Consider the following 19,577-nt stretch of genomic DNA (forward strand, 5'->3'; position numbering starts at 1 on the left):
TGGGATTATTACATCAGGCTAATCTCATAGGTTAAACTCATTTCTGGCGACTTAACATGAGGAAAATGAATTTGAATTTTGCCAATATAACTTTGACATAGCCTCGATTTAGATCCCAATCGTTTAATTTCATTTGAATTAATTTTGTCTGAGCTGGAAGTGTAAATTAACCTGCTGATACCCTTCTAATGAAATATGTACATTCTTTAGAGAGGACTCAAAGTCAGTTAATTGATTTTAGCACCCTGCCAAACAATCACATCCTAAATTGTTGTGCCTAATTGAAACAGGCTCACACATCTCTCCATGGAGCATGTTTTTGTGATGACTGAAAAGACACCCATCCTTATAGTAGTAGCTCTTTTTTACTGAATCAGTCATATTAGTTTATCTGCATGCTTCAGAGTGTGTATAATGTTTACAATAAATATTTTCTGGTAGAATATTTGCCCTATCTTATTTAGGACAAGTCATGAGAGAGTATCACAAAAAAGAAGACAACATTTTGGGTGTTTGGTTTGTTTATTAAGGCATCATTAAGTTACATTAGAGCTCCCAAACAGTGCTAACTGATGTAGAAGTGTCCCATTATCCATCTGGCCTGCATTGTTTCTGCAGTAATCACTGCGATTCTTTAACACTGCGACACAAAAACTCCCCTCGCTCACTCACACAGAACGCCTCTCGCTCTGATTGATGTCTAAAATTACAACGAGGAAGGAAGTATAGACTTGCTGTTCCTGGCGACAAACCAAAAAAAAAAAAAAAAAAAATCACAAAATCACAGAGTTATTGTTGGGTGTTTAGGCCGAGTGGAGGCACATATCAATCATAATCATGAAGCGTATTGATCGAGTGCTGGCTTCACAGGTAATGATGAGTGAAAGGAATGAGCAGGGCTGAATGATGGATTTCCCCCCCTTACATACAGTTATGAAAGTGTTTTGTTTTTTTAATATTACATAAAAGTAAGAAAGTTTTTAAAATAGATTCTGAAATTTTGTTAGACTTTTTTGTAGAAAGATGCATAAAGAATAAGAGATGAATCCCTCCCTATCCCCTCCTTGATTTTCTTGCAGGTTGTCAATCAGTTAAAGCAAACTCAGCTGTAAGTATAACAATAAAAAAAGATGAAAATGATTCTTCATATATGTTCTAAGTTTACTCCAGGTATGCACCAGGTACCGCTACATAAACCTCCAAGGTGCACACTGTCGCTACGAGGTACTAAAATCTGTTTGGACACTTGGAGGTCAGAAGATTTAAGCAGGATATTATGATGATATAGTTGTTGCTACTGAGTGCTGCTAAGACCAAATAACACAACTCCCGTCCTGAATACCAAAACCTCCGTCAATGAATAACAAAGCAGTCTCCCTGCCTCGCTCCACCTCCCTCCCTCCCTGGTGTACAAAAACACAAACTGAAGTCTTTGGTTTGACGGTTCAATTCTCAGACTCTGGCTGTGACTACCAATTGTGGATTATCAGAAAGTGCGGTTCAATTTTAACTTCTTAAAGGCCATAACAGCAGGTAATTATTGGTATGGATAACGTCATTGTTCATCATGGCTTCTGAATTTTTTTGCAAACGCCTCAACTGGCAAGTTTTTTTTAAGGACAGAGAGCAGCAGCACTTGTAACTTGTTATGTTACAAAAAGCAGGTAAAAGACATTACTTATTGCTATATTACAAAGACCCGGCCTATCCATTATGAGCACAAATATGTCCCTTAAGCACACGTCGCATCCTGTTTTTCTTCCCTTCAGCCGATCTGATTTTATGTGCATGTCTCTATGTGCATGTCTTCAACAGCAGTTTGTTGCTATAATTCACACAGATATAATAAAAATGAAACTAAAAGCTGTAACAAGTATTCATTTATAGCCTCCTTCGTCCACTGCAGAGCAGATTCTTCGTTCAAAAAAAGACTTAATTTGATTCCCTTTGGCAACGTACACAAATGGCTGACAGTTAATTTTGGCTGGTGCCGTCTAGTTCAGACAGATTGCCTTCAGTGATCCCTCTATTTCATTGTAATAAATCTACTCAGCACAATGCATAATCTAACATAAGTGGCATTTGTGGTGGCTGACAACAGACCTTTACAATCTGCTCGCTAATTTCCCTCCTCAAATGCCACGTTCAGACAGTCTTATTTACAAAACTCCACATTATAGGTCGTCCATCAAACACCAATGAGCAGGACTGGCAGCCTTTCTTCGCAGGGAGTTCATCATTGGTTTATGGAGTCTTTTCAGTTTTTAGCGGCTTCCTGGAAAGTTGCTCATTTGGATGTTGTCCCCCTGGAGAGACGGGTTGTAATAGGCTGAACCTCCAAAGTTCAAGTCCAAGGGTTCGCTGTTGTCCAATCTGAGAACTAGAAAAAGAAAAGTTCAAAATTAACAGACTTTTTTATCATTTTGTATTTTGCACAGAAAGTAGCCTAACACTGTTGTTCTAAATGCTGGACATTGGAGGAAACAGTACAACCTAAAATACTTGATTACTTTAATAGTTATAAATGAAAGGTTTATCTGTAACAACTGTAGATCTACATCTTGTTGTTTTTGGGTTGTAATGTTCCTTTTCACCCTTGTACTTGACTAATTACATAGTACAACAGCACATTGACATATTTACAGTCCCATATTTTACAGTATAGTTTCTCAGTTTGTCTCTTATAAATCACAGCTAATGTTTACTTGTTAGCCTGCCGAAATTCAAAGGAAAATCAATCGCTGCAGATCTTTTCTTCATTTTACAACTGTTTTCCTGTTGGGTCTCTGTTGTCCTCTGCAGCTTCGAGTACAGCAGAGTCAGGATCGCGCCCATTACATGGAGCTGTTTGAAAGTCTTTTGGGAAAAGTGGGAAATCACTACACCTAACAGAGCTTGGAGTAAACAAGGCAGATTGAAGAAAGAGGGGACACTAAGGAAGTTACCTACACTTAACTTCAAATAACAACTGACACAACACATGGAGAGGGTTGTGGGGGGGAAACAGAAACTACTCAGGACATTTTGACTCCATTGCTGGAAGGATAATGAATGATTCCCAACTAATTCTTTGTCAAGCTGATTTAGAATTTAATGAACAGAAGCAAAATATTGTTGATTTTATGGTAAATCATTTAGCTAAAACATTTAGCTAACCTTGTTGGCTATCTAAAATGGACGCTTTTCACACTTTTTAATTGCAGTGCAGTTTTTGCCAATTTCATTTTTCAAACTGTGAAACTGCAAATCACTGCCTGTTGGTGTATGTTATACAGATGGGAAAAACTCAAGAAAAAATGTGTAATTTTTTACATATAAATAGTCAGGTCAATCCTATTTTCAATTCCCTTGTTCTAAAACCAGAACTCATGAGTGCCTCATTATTAAAAGACATTGTTGGTACATTTGGTAAAGATATGGAAAACTCCCCTTAAAAAAGCCTTTAAAAAAACATTTCTTGGTAGTTGGCCTCTAGTAAAGCAGGTTTGTCTGAGAATGGCTTCAATCAGAACAGCAATCGAAAATTAAGTATAAAGCTGGTGTTTTAGCTACAGTACTGTATACATACTTCAGTCACTTTTTGCCTCTCAAAGCCTTAAAACCTTTACAGATAACTGTGGCGTTCAGGCCATAAATCAGAAGAATAGGCAGAGGAATTGAACACTAACGTTCAAATTAATAATAACTCTGATAAACTGAAAGGGCAGGCTCCCTCTTGGTTCGACAACAGTCTTTTCATTCTTCTTTCTGAGCAAAAAAAAATTCTTCTCCATGGTATTTAAGAGCTCGGCTTTGAATGTGCATTTGCTTCTCATGTTGAAACTGAAATGGTACACTGGAAGTTAAAATACAGGGTGGAGCAGTCGCAGTGCAATTCACCTCCCCACATTGTTGAAGGTACATTGTGTAAAATTGCGGCTCTGTTTACCACAGCAGAGCGTTCCTCCATTTTTTTATTTTTTTTTTAGAAGATTGCTTTCGGGCGTCTTCTTGATGTTTTTTGGGGATCAATACTCATTGAATTGCATCCTGTTGCTCCTCCAGTGTTTCAGAATGTACTGCATACAATACGCCTTAGGCCGTACCTTTAAAATGTAATCTGACTCATCTTAAATATGCTGCCATACCAGTCTGCTGAAGCTTAGCCTAATTTCAGAAACACTTTTACAGGAAGGTTAAAAATAAGGGAAGGTGGGGAAACCGTGAGAAGATAAACACTGTCGTCATCTAAGTACTTTTTGCTCATCTAAGGCAAGAATGAGACAAAGTACAAAGTGTCAGAGTACATGATCCTTTTGATCTTTTTGAACAGTAGGGTTACCGTTTCAGAAACATGTGAGTAATGAGTAATGTGCTTGTGTTTTAGAGAAAGTGAGACAGAGTGCCTACATTTTTATTATCAAGCTATAGCCAGCTCATAAAGAATCCGATATAAAAAAAAATAAGGAAGAAAAATTATTGAACAGTACTCCTGAAACTCACTAACAAAAAAATATGAATTTGTTGTTTATTTTTAAGAGGGGATATAAATCTGGATATTTCAAGAATAAGGAACTATGTGATGAAAGTAAGTTAGCTGTGTTTACAGCGCTACACTTTACCTTTATGTACATTCAACATCTATTTTGAAACCAAAGAGAATTTATCTGTCAAGTTTTTCAATCTGGCTGGAAGGATGGTTTCAACCTTTTGATAAGCTGTCCAGCAGAGAATGAATCAATTCATCCACTTCTGTGTTTGTTTAGATAGTTCTTCTATGCATTTGACCCATTTGTGGTGAAATAATAGCTGAAAATGAGAAATAAATATAGCAAAACGAGGTGTGTCTGACATGTACTTTGGGGGGGGACGACCTTAACAGATTTTAGAAATGTTAAATGCCCTGATGGCCGAATGCTGTTGAAAAATTAATCCAATGTGGAGTGCAAAAAAAACTGCAGTTCCTCGAGTGTCCACTTGAGCTTGTCTCCAAGAGCCAGGGAAGCCCCATTAACATCTATTCAAAAGGGCAATTCTCCAGCAGAATTTCCCATGCTTACAGCCTGATACTGAAAACAATTTTTGTCTGAATGGCTAATTTCTTGACTAATACACACTGTGCATGGGGATCAATTCCTCCCCTGTTTATATTCTGTTAGGGTTAAGAGTTATGCATACATTTGAATAACTTGTGGCATGGCTGATTTGACTGACTAGTGGGTGCACTTTAGCTATTTCTCAGGATGAGGCCCATCTTAACTTCAACTTTACGCCTGTTATTAGACTGATCATTACACGGAAAACAGTATTTCCAATATGGCATTTGTCATTGTTGGCTTCAAGGCCTTCTCAGAAACAAGTGTGTGACATCTCTGAGATCACATCAATATACAGTCTGTGGTGCAGAGACTTGAAACAACGAGAGGGATAAACGAGAACCCTTTCTCTCCATATTAAACAAAGAAAAACTTGTATCTGTCATTTCACCATTACAAACAAGTTCTATCCTTAAGCTTTGGGGCATGGTAACGCATATGTTACAAGATCAGCCTGCATTTAAAATTGCAAGTCCTGTAATTTCAGTAACTCTGAGGAAATATTGTTTATGAAATCACAGGTCAAGTGAGGCAGTAAAAAATGCATAATTCTGTATTTTGTATCACTTAAAGAGTTTAAAGTCTGCGTCCGACATAGCAAAGAGGATTAGCATTTGCTCTTCATGAGCTAACATACCTGGATCTGAAGGGAAGTCTTCCACCAGTTTCCTGTGAGAGAATCCTTTCTGGTGTTTGTGTTTCAGGATGACGTAGGCCACCAGTACCACGCAGACCATGACCGCCACTATCCCCAGTACAGTTCCCCATGTCGAGTGTCTTTGAGTGTTTGTATCCGATGCCAAACCTTTATTGGAGAAATAAGAGGTTGAGGAAGAGAGTGATAAATAATTTGTCAACAGCAAAAATTATTCATATCTGCCGCTGTCTTTGGGGGTTAATTGTCAGGTAATTACGGCTGAAATGAGCTTTTCCAAATCGTGTTTCCACTGGCAGCACTCTGCATCGACACACATCCCAATTAGTCAGCTGTACAGATTGGTTTAATTGACGCAGCAGTAATTAATGCAATTAACATCCCCAAATCATGATAATTTCTGGAATATATTTAAATATTTTGAGGAGACTGTGCTCGTCATGTAGAAAAATGTGAAACAGGAGTCAATATTTCTACCGTTTCCAAAACATCAGATCACCTTTAACCTAATGCATTTGCAGGTTTCATCACATAATTGTTCTATTTTAGTGTAAATGAAGCGCAGAGCTCTTTATGTACGCTCATTATAGTCTGTGTACAGGTGTGAAAATAACAATGTAGATGCTGCATGTATAGAGTTAAAAACAAGTGACAAGATGAGAGACGCATCTACATACAAGACTGACCTTTTCTAACCTAACAGTTTAGTCAGAGTGAAAATGTAAAGTTCTAGCTTTCACAGTGTGATTGTTGATGTCACTGATTGAACTTAACTCTTGTTTTTCATTGTTTGTTTAACTGCAGTATAGGTGGAAGAAAGTAAGATAGTAACAGAGACACAATTTCTTTCAATATCCTTTGACATAGAAATACTTCATCTGTATTTTGTCAGAACTCACACATAAATAATTCAGCAGCTCTTTTTATCTACAAATGGCTCAATTTACCCACTTGCAAGGATCAATTTACCCCATAACCCGAGGCAGGTTGAACAAAAATACCTTTTTTCATTCTCGGAGTATCACTTTATGTTTGCTGTTTTAATTCAGTAGAGTGTTGATACAATAAAATATGAGTGAGTTTGTCTTATTTTTTCTCGTGCAGTGGAAGCATTTTAGTTAAGAGAACATGGATTTAACCAGCTGAATGAATACAATATGTACTCTACCAAAGCTTACTGAAGGGGACTGTATGTAAAATGACATTTAAAAATAATATTGTCATGTGCGTTTGATATGAATTCAGCGATTAAAAACATTAATAAACCAATATTAACCCAATGTAAATGTCTAGTCGGTATTTAATGGAACATTATCCAGGTTGAACTGGTGGTAATTTTACATTACTGGTCAGTTTGTTGGTTCGATAGTCTATTAATTGCTTTGATTTGTTAAAGCTAAACAAACATCTGATTGAATGTCTTAAAATTTAGTACAAATGTCCATGATGTCCAGAAGATGAAGCGTGCCTGTTTTGATGATCTCCTGACTCTTCATCATATTTTCTACGAGGTAGAAAATATTTGTTTTTTGCGAGAATTTCCAAAACAACTGTTGGATGTGTCATGATTTGGTTTTGTGTTTGAGTTTCCCTGTTTTATCCCAGTGTTGCTTGTTTCCCTTGTGTGTTAATGTTTCCTAGTGTTCATGGTTTCCTAGTTTTGTCTTCAGTGTTTTTTGTTTTATTTTTGTCATTTATTATCCCCATGTTTTGTTTGACTCCTGAGTTCTGTGTGTCTTTAGTGTTTCATGATTTATTTTGTGTGTTTCTCCCTGCCTTGATTGTCCTGATTGTCTTCACCTGTGTTATTAGTCTCACCTGTGTTTGATTACCCCCATGTCTATTTAGTCTCTGTGTTTCTTCCCTTCTGTGTCAGTTCATTGTTGTTTCTATGTCGTTTGTTGGTATGTCTGTTTTTGCTCGTGCGCCTCTGTGGCTCCCTGTTTTTGATCCCTGTGTTTTTTGTTGAACTTTCTGAAATGAGTTTTTGTTTGCCTTTCTGTTAAAATAAATAGTTGGTTAATTCTGCACTTGGGTCCACACTCCCTTGTTTTCCAACCGTTCGTGACAGGTTGTGTAATCCTGGATGTGGGAACTTTCATTGCCTTGCATAAATAATCCCACTCCCTTGCGCTTAAAGCTGTTTTTCAGTGGTACTCGATGTAGCTGAATTGTTTTAAACTAAATATTAGCAGTTATAACCAGTTTGGTAAATATATAGATTTAAACAACATGTTTTCGTTTCTGGTTTACGTCTGTAGTCTGAGTATACCCACTGGTGTTTGATAATCGCCATGTATAAAGAAAGAGAATAAATGATTTGGCTTTTACACAATCCTGGATTTCACTTACATGATAGTGATGTAGCTTTAAACAGGCACTAACAAACCGAGATCTCCATGCAGGAGCTAATAATCTGCTCTTGGACCTCATGTTATTTAACTCTAAATCAAATTGTGTGTCTCAAGTTGCTAGTCCAGCTGGAAACATTTGAAATACATGGCAAAGGAGTCTTGGCCAGAACTCCTTTTTTGCAAACTGTTGAGCAAAGTTGGCCGATGTGTTCCAAGATTACTGTTTGATTAACAGCAGTTAGCAGCAAAGCATTTATACTTTGCCATATTTGTACTTGTAAATTATTCTAAAAAGGTGTTAAAATCTAAAGTCACAGTGGATGAATGCTTTTGAGAATCATCAGTTAAAAATTCAATTGATCAAATTCAGGATTTTGTCCGAGTATCAAATTCAGTTTGATGACTTTTTCTGTAATAATTGGTTAACGTTAGCATGCTAACACAGAAATGAAGTTGACGAATGTGGTGTGGTGCTGATTGTTCAAAATATGAAACTTAAAGGCTTTATATGCGATTTTGTGATCCAGCAGATGTCGCCCTTGAGCACCAGCGTGAAACCAAAACAACTTGCGGTGCATTGAGTTAGCATGCTAATGCTAGCGATCTTTATTATGCTCGTATCTTCACACTGCATGTAAATTTACCCGAAATAAGCGTGATCTAGAAACACAGTTAAGCAGTGAATGCAGTATGTTATTCTTCTTTTCTCTAGTCCCTCAATTAAGCAACTTTTATATGCGAGGGGAGGAGTCATCCGTCGGGCCGGCTATGTCAACAAACAGAAAAAAAACTCTGAGAACATCACAGACAGTGGGACTCGGGTGTTACACCCATTGTAGACGGTCACAGAGTTATTTTCAGAGGATATATTTGATTTCTATTATATTTGAGTGTGAAAAATCGCATATAAAGCCTTTAAGCACCTTGAAGAAACTTTCACAATGAAGAAATTCTATTTTCTCTGAGCCTAAGGTCAAGCAGCTGGAGAGAAAAGTCAGTGAAGAAAAGTTGTATTGTAGGCTTGTACTTACAGACAAATCTGTACTTGGCCGCCTGTGTTCTTGTAGTTTCTGTAAACACGCTGTGCCTGTCATTGTAACTGTGGAGCATAGTTTTTCTTTCTGTGTTGCCTGCAGTTTCACAACCGTGTTCCTTCTGTTTATTGTCATCATCTGTTAGTGTTATGTCCTGCTGTCACATCTGTCCGTGTGATGTGAGTTTTATTTTAATCCAAATCTCACGCCAGCTCTCTACAGGGCTTTTTTTTGCTTTTTGCCAATGTGTTAGAAGTGAGCTCGCCCACATGTTTCCCACTAAAAGTTTTCTATCCTTTCTTTTTTCAGCAGTAAATGTATCTTTCTGAATGGATAAATGTAAAGATGAATAGACAGACTGATAGATTTGCACTAGTATGAGCATTACAGGAACCCTTTTTTAGAACTATCTCCTAAATCTCATGATCAACACCAAATGGTAGTCTCACGCCCCGCACAGAGGCAGAGTAAGTATCTTTGACCTCAGTCCCTGACCAGCTCTTTCAGGTTTTTTATCCACTAAAACAGGGTTTCATTGTCCTGCAGGGAGGGTGGTTGTAATAGACTCCTTTGCTCAAAGCAGCCACATCGATAGCACCTGAAACCCAATCCAGCCTTTTCCTTTGAAAGAAGGGCTGTTTGTCCTCTGCCAGTGGGAAAATAGATTCAGGGAAATGTGGGTCAGCAAAAGGGCGGAGAAAAGCAACGTGTAAAAACAAGAAACGGTGATATATTATGATAAGTGACATGGATTTTGTTACAGTAAAACCAGGTCTCTAAAGTTGATCTGTAAAGGACGTTGTGCCTTTTATGATGGTATGATGCCTTTCGCTTGGACCTAAAAGTCTCTGCATTATATATTGACAAAATTAACAGGCTTTTATGATATCAGAGTTGAGAGTCTCGTTCATATCCATTTGAACAAAATAGTTTAGAAAATAGTTTGTTTTGCTGTTTAGACAAGCTCCATTGACGTATGCTTAAGAAAAGCCAATTTTTTTAAAGTAAAATGGACTGCACATTTTCATTTCCTATGTCTGGAGAAATGTCAAATGTTTTTACCATGCACTACAACAGAAAAATGGTCGTTTGACTGAAAACAATGCTGCATTTAATATATTTTGTTATATGCTTTTGATTGTCCTAAATTCTATCTGCTTAAACTGCCTATAAAGCTTAAACTTGAGATAAAATAAGAATCACTGTTTTTAATAATCAAAGGATTAGATGAAGTTCACAAGGGGATGATTCTGTTGAAAATGTCTGGTTTAAATTCCTCTCAATACCATTTAATGGTGTCAGATAATATTTCCATTGACTTCTGCCCAGCGCCACATACCTGTACAACATTGGTGCATGTGAAAGTCGGTGGAGTGTAACCATAAACAGTAGGTTTGGTTTGTTTGAGGCAGAAGCTAGCCAATTACATTTAATATCTAAAAGATGTAACATTGCCCTGTAAAATGGCACCACCACCAAGGAAGTGTGCCAAGTTGAAATGACAAAAAAACTACTAGCAGCCGAAAAGTTGATTTTAACAGAAGTCCTGCCTCTGACAAAAGAAAATAGCCAATCACTGTTCAGGACTTTGGGGTAGCCCATGGGTTGTCCAATCAGCTAGGAGGCCTTTGAGTTACACACTATTGTTATTTTTTTTCTTTCTATCTTTTCATAAATTGATACCAAGCTCTTACAGAGACACATAGAGTAGTTCTTAGGACATGAAGACCTGCACTGATGTGACACCTGAAAGTGCAGCTTTACCTCTTTCTGAGTCGCTCCCTGAGGCTCCAGCTTTGTCTGTGTTGTTGCCCCTCTCAGATGTATTCATAGCAGCGAGTGTTGTCGCTGAAGTCTCAGGGTTTATCGCTGTTGTCCATGAATCATACGGTGTTGTTGTTAAGAGGACAGTGGGTGTATTGGTGATCTCTGGCGTTACTGTGGTTGGTGTAGTTGTCACAGTTGTTGTCACAGTTGTTGTCACAGTTGTTGTCACATTGGTTGTGTTGGTTGATTCTGTGACATTTCTGAACCATGGATCTTCCTCTAGTTTGGTTGTCGATTCTTGCGTTGCATTGATCGCTGGAGACAAAGTTGTCGTATTTAGATCAGTTTGATTGGAGTAATCGGGAAAGCTGGTTGCATTTTGCACACTTGGAAGAGTTGTGGAGTTTTGAGGAGTCATGGTTGAGTTGTAAAAATCTTGTTCGGCGTCGATCGCGTTGACGTCGCTCGAGTTTGTTTGATCCGTAGTTGCAGTGGTTGGGGAAACTGTTGTGTTTTGAAACTCAGGTTGCTCCGTTGTTACATCTAAAGGCATAGTGGTGGTGGTGGTGGTGGAAAAACGCATATTATCAGATTCATTAGCACCCTCATCTTGGCTGGCCACGTTCTCCTCTTCCTGATTAGGAACTGCCATGGAGCCAGATGCTATCCCACTGTCATCGTTACTCGACTCCATAGGAGTCTCATCGTTCTCCTGATCAAACCCCTTCTCTTCAGAGATTGCAATGTTTTGACTTGCAACTAATTTTTTGGCGAGTTCACGCAGCCACGTTCTATCAATCGTCCGTCCCGGAGAGTCAGTTGTGTCTTGGAGCGATGCCAGGCTGAAAGCTTGGACGAGCAGAAGGAGACCTGCCGTGATTTTCAAACACAGTTTCATTCTCAGCCTTTTGGTTACACTCTGAAACACAAGAGAGAGCACAAAACATTTTATTTTTGTGAAATAAATAGAGTCCATTGTTCTTTTCAGAGTGCCAGAAGTAAACAGTGTGATAGTACTTTTAGATGTGGAGCTGACTAATTAATACAGTAAAGAGAGAAATGGAACTATATTGTCCATTCATTTGGAAAATGTTGTTTTTCTTTTAGATGCATAATTACCAGCAGATTGTTTGTCTGATCTGACAAATGAATCACAGAGGAAAATTAAAAGTCAGTTTATTGAGCTTTCAAATCAATCAATCTTTATTTGTAAAACAACAATTTACAACAAATGTTATCTTGAGAAGCTTACCAAAAAGTACGGTAGACCTTAATCTTTTTTATATTTTTTTTTACAAAGACCTAGCCATCCATGAGCACAGCCTTTGGCAATATTTAGCAAAATGGCAAAGAAAAGCAGCCTTTCACAAGAAGAAACCTCAAACAGCCATCTGCTGAAACTGTGTTGGGGTTGGAAAATGGGCTAGAGGGAGATGCACAAAGAAAGAGATGTATAGAGACAAACACAGCAACAACAAATACAACAGATTTGTAGCCACAATGCCAGTAATAGCACCATTACCGGTAACAACAAAGTATGATACTGTAAAAGACTGATCATAACCAGGCGACGTCTGCGAGCTATTTCAGGTAGACAACTGGAGCTGCAATGATTTTACCTGACAACGCCTCGTTCCGATTAGCTGTCTATTTAAGAAGTAAGACTTCAGGTCTCTCCCTCGGCTCTTTCATTGCCAGCTCTGACCTGCACCAGTACTGCACTCTTCTTCATCCTCAGCATCCACCTGGAGGCTCCGAAGGTGGGGGGGGTTTTAGATGTCATATCATCACTTCTTATATTTCTGCATACAAAATATAACTGCGAGGAGAGATGAGGTCAGAGACTCCAAACACAAGATATGTTCTGCTCCTGAAATAAATACTACAAACAAATACAAACGTAGTTGTCTGACTGAACTGATATTACCTTAGAAAATATAATGACAATGAAATAGTCATATTATATGTTTCGTATTGTATGTTTCAGACGTCATGTCAATCATCCTTAAAGTTAAGGTGAAAGGTTGAAAGCTCAGGTTGATTAAAATCTGTCTGACAAAGGGGGCGCCAGTGGCCTGGTGATTAGTTGGTGCGTCCCATTTTACGGAGGCTGTGGTCCTCCAGTCCAACCTGTGGCTCCTTTCCGACATGTCTTTCCCAAATCTCTCTCCCACAATATTTTAAATCTACGTCCTGTCTCTAGATGAAGCCCCAAAAAATAAACCTTAAAAAATCAGCCTAATAAAGTAAGTGGATCATTAGTGCAAATTAATTATCACTAGTTGTTTGAACTGCAAAGTACGAAAGGAAGTCAAAAAATGGTTTAATGTGATATTTAGGCTAAACATTGTCAGTTGTACAATGACTGAGAGAACTTAATTTCATGAAGGAGACCATGGCCCAAAGGTTCAGTCATCAGAATGATCTGGATTTGGAAACCTGTCTTGTTTTTCATAGAAAGTCTGGATTGAAACAAGCTAATCCAGGCACAGACTTTCCAGGATCACCAAATTTGGATTACTCTCAATGGGATTTTACACTACATAGTTTGTCCACAGGGGGCGCCAACATCAAGCTGCTTTAAATGTTATATTGTATGTTTTGATATTGACGCTAATTCATGAATTATTTTCTAGGGACAAAATCTTTTCTTTTTTTTTGCATTTGGATAGAAAACCCAAACTGTGTTACCTGATCTAATCAGATAATTTGTTGATCATGTATTTTGTCTTTTAAACAATTGGAAGAATCAAGTAATTGGCATTTATATGAACCCTCTTGTTATACTGATATCATTTTAGTATAATGTTTATTATAATTATTATATGGATTTAATAATAAAGGTTTCAGTCATTGTATCAAAATCATTTCAGAGCGTTTATATAGCCTACTCAAAAACATAAAATCAAAAAGTTCTTTGTTTGCAATCAAACAATGAATGAAATGATTATTTTCTGAATGTAAATTCTATCCTGCTCCCAACCATTCATAGATGCATTCAGTGTTTGTTTCCTCTGCACTCATTAATAACCATGGGAACAGTTTCAAAATACAATTATAGAAAGTAAGTAATCACAAGTCCTTCCCTTGTTATGATGAGTCAAAGCAGAAATGAATCAGGCCTCGACACAAATGCATCTACACCTCCAATGAAAACTACAAAAAGTATTTTTTCTGGTTATTTCCTGTTTCATTCTTCTACTGAGTGCCTGTGGAGTCTGTTTATGACCTGTAGGGATAAACACCATCAGGAAGGAGCCACAGGTGTTAAGCTTGTGTTTGTCACTGCCTTCAAACTCTGCCTGACCACACGTAAAGACTCAGCGTGCAACGCGACATCTCTGTTTGTTCCCATTTTCCAGGCGCAGAAAAATCATCCTGCGCAGGTCATCTGCACTGACACAAGTCAAGATGGAAACTCTTGAACAGCTCATCCTTTCCCACCTTATGTTTTTAAGGTAACTGTTTAGATGATGTCGTGTTGAACGTGGGACATGAACGCACTCATGCTTGCACCGTCACACAGCGAGTTGCTGCAGTTCAGCAGAATCTCCGATGGGATCTGTGCCCGTCTTGGCAGCGTGAATTCACACAGGTGCCCTCTTAGCTATGTGTTCTCCCCTCGGCTTCACTCCAACAACTCAGATGACTGCAGCTCTAGTTGTATTCCCTGCAGGGCCCTCTCTCTGCGACTCACTTTGTTGATCGGTTTCTTTGTTCTCAGCTCATTCTTGAGACGAGCGGTGCAAAAGGACCCGTCTACAGAGAGCAATGTTGTGGCCTGCAGCGCCTCAGTTTTTGGATATGCAAATCTGGAGTTTTCACATTTCTGTCATAACATATTAATGCTTTTTAAACGAGTCAATAAGGATGCAACTACTGCGAATGAATTAAAAAGAAGTACATTTCTGTAGAACTCGTCGAACCAGGGGTAATTTACGTCTTTCTCCGATCAGAAGGAATATATTCCATAGTCTTTTAAAAACACATTAGGATTCCTAAAAAAAGGTGTAAGCAACTTCATACCAATTTAGCACCTCCAAAATGTGAAACTGCTGTTCTGTAGTACGTGTGAAAACATACAGCCGTGTTGATTGTCAAGTACAAAGTATAAGCCAGTGTGTGTTTCATCTGTGCTCAGTTTCTCACCAGGCTTGTTTATCATCCACACATCAGCCGTGTTTCTGTGTTTTTCTGCTCTGTGTGAAATAAATGGCAAACCTGTGGGCTGTTGATGCAGCAGCCTGCTGTGTGAACGCATGATCACTCAGAGGACTCATGTAAGTCTGCTGATTATACCACACTTAGAGCACATTATTAAAGAAATGACTCGCGATAGGGGGGTGGTGGTAAATGATTTAGAGTGCATTACACTGCAGGAGTGAAAATAACTTTCAGGATTAAACTGACCATTTCTTTCGCACCTAAAGGTTGAAGTCCACAGCTGTGAACTCGGACGAAAATTGCCTTTTAGCATCCAAAGCACTCTCAAGCTAAAGGTTAGTGTTTCGACTCCTCTGCCAAGCTGTCAGCAGACAAAATAGAGTTGTTTTCGGTTAGAAACATCCAACCAGTGCTTAATATTCCCCAGCCAGAACTATCATGGTGAGCAGAATCTCAAGTTTACACTCAGTGGAGACCTGATACTAAAATGTACAGTTTTAATACGTTTGATGTCTCTTTCTGCTCAATTTAGGTTTCATTTGATAACAAGGATGCTGCGTTATGTTTACAACGGCAACAATGACGTCACTGTGTACAATTCTGCTGCAGTTCAAATCTCTCCTATGCTGCCATTGACTACACAAGATTGTACACTGCTTCAGTATGAAAACCATTTCTACTGACCAAACTGAAAAATAATTACATCATAGTAATAACTCTTGGTCAATACTTTAAGCATTGTTTGCGTTAACTACATGTTTCATGTGTTCAAGGATTGCAGTTGTTACCAGTTCCACAACAGTCATTTTACTTGTTGGAGCGGGTTTATGAAGGGAAGAAGCTGAACTACTTATAAATCATAGATTTATTTTCTGTATAAACGAACTGTAGTCCATGCAAGCAGTTTATACATAATATGTATATCTACATTTTGTCTGTGCCTTTTAGTGGTCACAGTGATACCTACAGAAAGACGTAAAGTAATGAAATAATGAAGTATATAAAGCCCCAGAAGTCTGTGTAGGGGAGAGGCCGAGGTAGATGGATGAGTCAAACAAACAACAGAACTGCTTACAGGAGACCAGTGTCTGAGTCCTGTGTGTAGCTGAACTTCAAGTCATTTTGAAAGTGATTTACCCTCGTATCTAACTAAATAGCTTTGTATCTAAACCTAACCAAAATTTCTACCGATTCACGTTAACCATGTGTCTCCTCCATAGAGCCAAAGCACTAAAGCTCATGGGTTTATGTCAGGCGTGCATTATGTGATCTCAGATGGAATTAAAAGAGGAATGGGACACATATCATGACATCACAAACCATTTAATAGTATTATAAAGTCCACCTCCAGTATCCAGTATTTGTGTGTCTTACATTTCAGCATTTATATGTTTTACTAAACTTTCAAATGTCAGAAAATGTCATTTAAATCATTATTGTTTCTAAATAAACTCAGCAAACACAACATAAATAGTCACAATAGAGATTACCTATGTATTCTTTTACAGATTAATTTATTTGCGTTTTTCACATCCCATCCATGATTTTTTTTTTCAAACTTTATCGAATACTACGTCCATACAGAAACATTTCTTTTACACTCAGTCGGGGCTGGACAATCAAATTCTTCACCTCACCAGGTATGCGATCAATTTGAGGTTAGGTCCCACAGGAAAGTTGGAAATGCTGACTCACAGAACGTGCATAATTTGGCATTGGTTAAGTCTCCATCAGAGCCCTCAGTGACTTTATGGTTTGACTGTGAGAAAACCTGACACTCGTACATTAACCAGGAATGTTCCTTGAAGTCTGTTGGATTGTGAGTTTGCAGATTTGGCCTTTACCGGTCATGTACTATCATTATGGGAATCATTCACAATCAGCATATACTGTTGTTTTGGTATGAGAACGCTCGTTAACTGCAATGACCTTTGTTGTGTTTCATCCACCTCTTTATCCCCGCATTAACTCACATTTCTTAACAGGCAGAGCATGTCTAGGTGTGTATCCTAACCTACACCTGAGGAGAATTCAAGAGGAATGACGTGGCACACAGCTGACAATCAGATATTTTTAAAACTAGTTCATCAGGAATGGTTTTGTTTTGATTTCTGATTTTCACTGTGTGCATAACACACAGTGAAAGATGTCAGATCCCGCAGAGACAAGATCAAATTTAACTTGTCTCAGAAATTTCTCAGGTGACATGTATCTACTTATATCTGCCAGAGACTAACAACGTCATCATTACCTGATATGATGTGTTGGCTTTTGCATTTTTTCAAACTAATAAATCCTGTGGAAACTCAACACGTCACTTTTTGTCTGTTTCAGAAAATATCCTCTCATCACTCATCACATTGAGCATAGCTGAGTAAACCAACTCTCCAGCTGTTCTCATAACATGACAACAGGTGAGAGAGTGTTTGGCCTGAAGCGTCCCACCTCTGCCCTGCAGACCACAGCCGGTCTAAGAAGCAGGCAGAGATCACTTCTGACCCTGTGCACTCTTTTCCCTGTTGAAAATCGTTCCCACTCTGCTGGTCTGTCAGAGTCTGTAGCAGCTCTCACCTCAACGGCTCTGTCAGCCGTGACTTTACAAAGGTCCAGACCCGATCAAAAACAAACACACATCCTGTAAACACTGTAAACTCCTGCAGCCCACACACAGATGCCAACAGCCTGACAGTTTACACTGTAAACTACTTAATTTGTTCAAGTTCAGCTGTGTTATTTTTACTTTTCAAGATCATGTCAATTATGTTATTTATAGGGGCAGAAAGAGTTCAAGATGATTGTACTTAAGAAGTAAAAGCTACTTGGCTGCTTCAGTTTCACTCAGATCAAATCTACTCATGTCAAAGTAAAAAAAGTTATTCATATAAAATATGTATTAGTATACCTGAAGGAGTAAGGGATGGGCTTGGAATGTAAAATATGACCTACTTCCTGTCCAGTGCTAAAATGACGAGAGATCAAGAATCTCCAGTTTATTCAATGCATGAGCAAATCTATGGCTGTAATGTGGAACCATTACTCTCACTATGATCCGCCGCATTTAAACATATATAAAGTGTTTGATAAACAAAGCCTGTAAACAGCTCTACTCAAGTATTATCTTATTTTAAACGAGGACGACATAATCGGCCAGTTTGATGTAGTGGACAGAAGACTTGTTGGATCTCCTTTGGCAACTTTTTAATTGAATTTGTTTATTGTTTTCTCTCAGTTACGGATGCTATTTATAATGAATCAAAGTACAAAATATATTTAAACGCACAGTATGTAAAATCCACCACCAGGGGGCTCTCAATCAAAACAATTACAAAATATGACTTTGAGGCTGGCGGGGAATCATGGGAGGGATTCTCTCTGCTACTCACCGCCCAAGTTTTTTATATTATTTTCATTATCATTATTATCTAAATGATTGACTGAGCACTTTTGCAACTCAAAGTCTACACTCTTTAAATGTACACATTTTGACTCCAGACTTTTTATTCCTAATTGATGATTTACTTATGTTAGCTAATTATCTAAATACTACTTCCAACATTTAACTTCACAGTTTATCAGTCGGTGGACTCAAGGACCCTCATGTCTGCGTCTTTATTACTGTGACTCTTACAAAGACTGGTGTAAAACCCCTGGTTGTGTTATGTAAGGTCTTACAGTATGTATGCCACTCATTGTTGGGATGTTTTGGCACCAAAAACCAAACTCTTTACACATTCACACTGAGAATAAAAAGCATTTCTGCTTCCAACACTCTATTTTGAATCTTTTGAGACATGAATTAGGAGTCAAAACGAAAGGTTAAAGCCAAATTTGAAGTATTTACAACATTTAAAGGGAAATGTTTTGCTGTTTCTAGGTTTAGAAATTACTTCAGAGGAGGTCTTTTTATGAAGATTTTTTATGAAATTAAATGAGGTTATTTGGGATTTCTCAAATAAAAACAGTGACTCAAATCTTGTTACACATATTTAGACTAAAACCCTTCCATCCATTTTACAGCCGCACACATTTCCTGAGAAAAATAAATAAGACAAAGAATAAAATCCCTGCTCAGTAAATCCTTACCTTATTCTTAGGCTATATCAGATGAGAACAGGTGCACAGGCAACAAAATCTCTTCCCTGAGCTGCCAGCGTTTGAGAGTGAATCAGCAATCGGCCTGCAGAGAGAGAGAGAGAGAGAGAGAGACAGAGAGACAGAGAATGAAGGAGGAGGGCCCGGCCGAGCGGCATTCAGGGAATAACCTGCTCAACCTGCTTCCTACACCTGCCAGCGAAGGCAACACGCCCTGAATCGCATCCAGTTGCACACTAAGAAAAGGCCTCACAGGACAGGGATGGAAATGATTTAAAAAAAAACCAAGAGAAGAAGAAGAGGGTTTAGGGATTTGATCGAGGTGTTAATTTGTTAGCGGCTCATTTCATTTTCCCATCGTAATAGGCTGAATGTATTGACTTTTGGTTGCCAGGTAAGATCGCTAAATTCCCAAAGAGGGCGGAGCCTCTTCAGG

General features: G+C 38.3%; 1 protein-coding gene across 1 annotated transcript; it reads right to left on the reverse strand.

Annotated features, from left to right (window-relative positions):
• Positions 1-503: 503 nt before the first annotated feature.
• muc15 (mucin 15, cell surface associated) lies at positions 504-19,294 on the reverse strand. Its single transcript, XM_020643219.3, has 4 exons — positions 19,133-19,294; positions 10,883-11,804; positions 5,713-5,880; positions 504-2,380 (listed from the first exon to the last, which is right to left on the reverse strand). Exons 2-4 carry the CDS (start codon positions 11,781-11,783, stop codon positions 2,265-2,267), a joined length of 1,185 nt encoding a protein of 394 aa, XP_020498875.2. The 5' UTR covers positions 11,784-11,804; positions 19,133-19,294; the 3' UTR covers positions 504-2,264.
• Between the last annotated feature and the right edge of the window lie 283 nt (positions 19,295-19,577).

The sequence above is a fragment of the Labrus bergylta genome, chromosome 3 (genome assembly GCF_963930695.1).
Source record: "Labrus bergylta chromosome 3, fLabBer1.1, whole genome shotgun sequence".
NCBI classification, from domain to species: domain Eukaryota; kingdom Metazoa; phylum Chordata; class Actinopteri; order Labriformes; family Labridae; genus Labrus; species Labrus bergylta.

What these genes read in the sequence shown, in the direction of transcription:
- muc15 (XM_020643219.3), bottom strand. Translation starts at nt 11,783, where the DNA reads ATGAAACTGTGTTTGAAAATCACGGCAGGTCTCCTTCTGCTCGTCCAA. An exon ending in AGGGAGCGACTCAGAAAGAG is followed by an intron (nt 5,881 to 10,882) that starts GTAAAGCTGCAC and finishes TCTCCAATAAAG; the next exon opens with GTTTGGCATCGGATACAAAC. An exon ending in AGACTTCCCTTCAGATCCAG is followed by an intron (nt 2,381 to 5,712) that starts GTATGTTAGCTC and finishes TTCTTTTTCTAG; the next exon opens with TTCTCAGATTGGACAACAGC.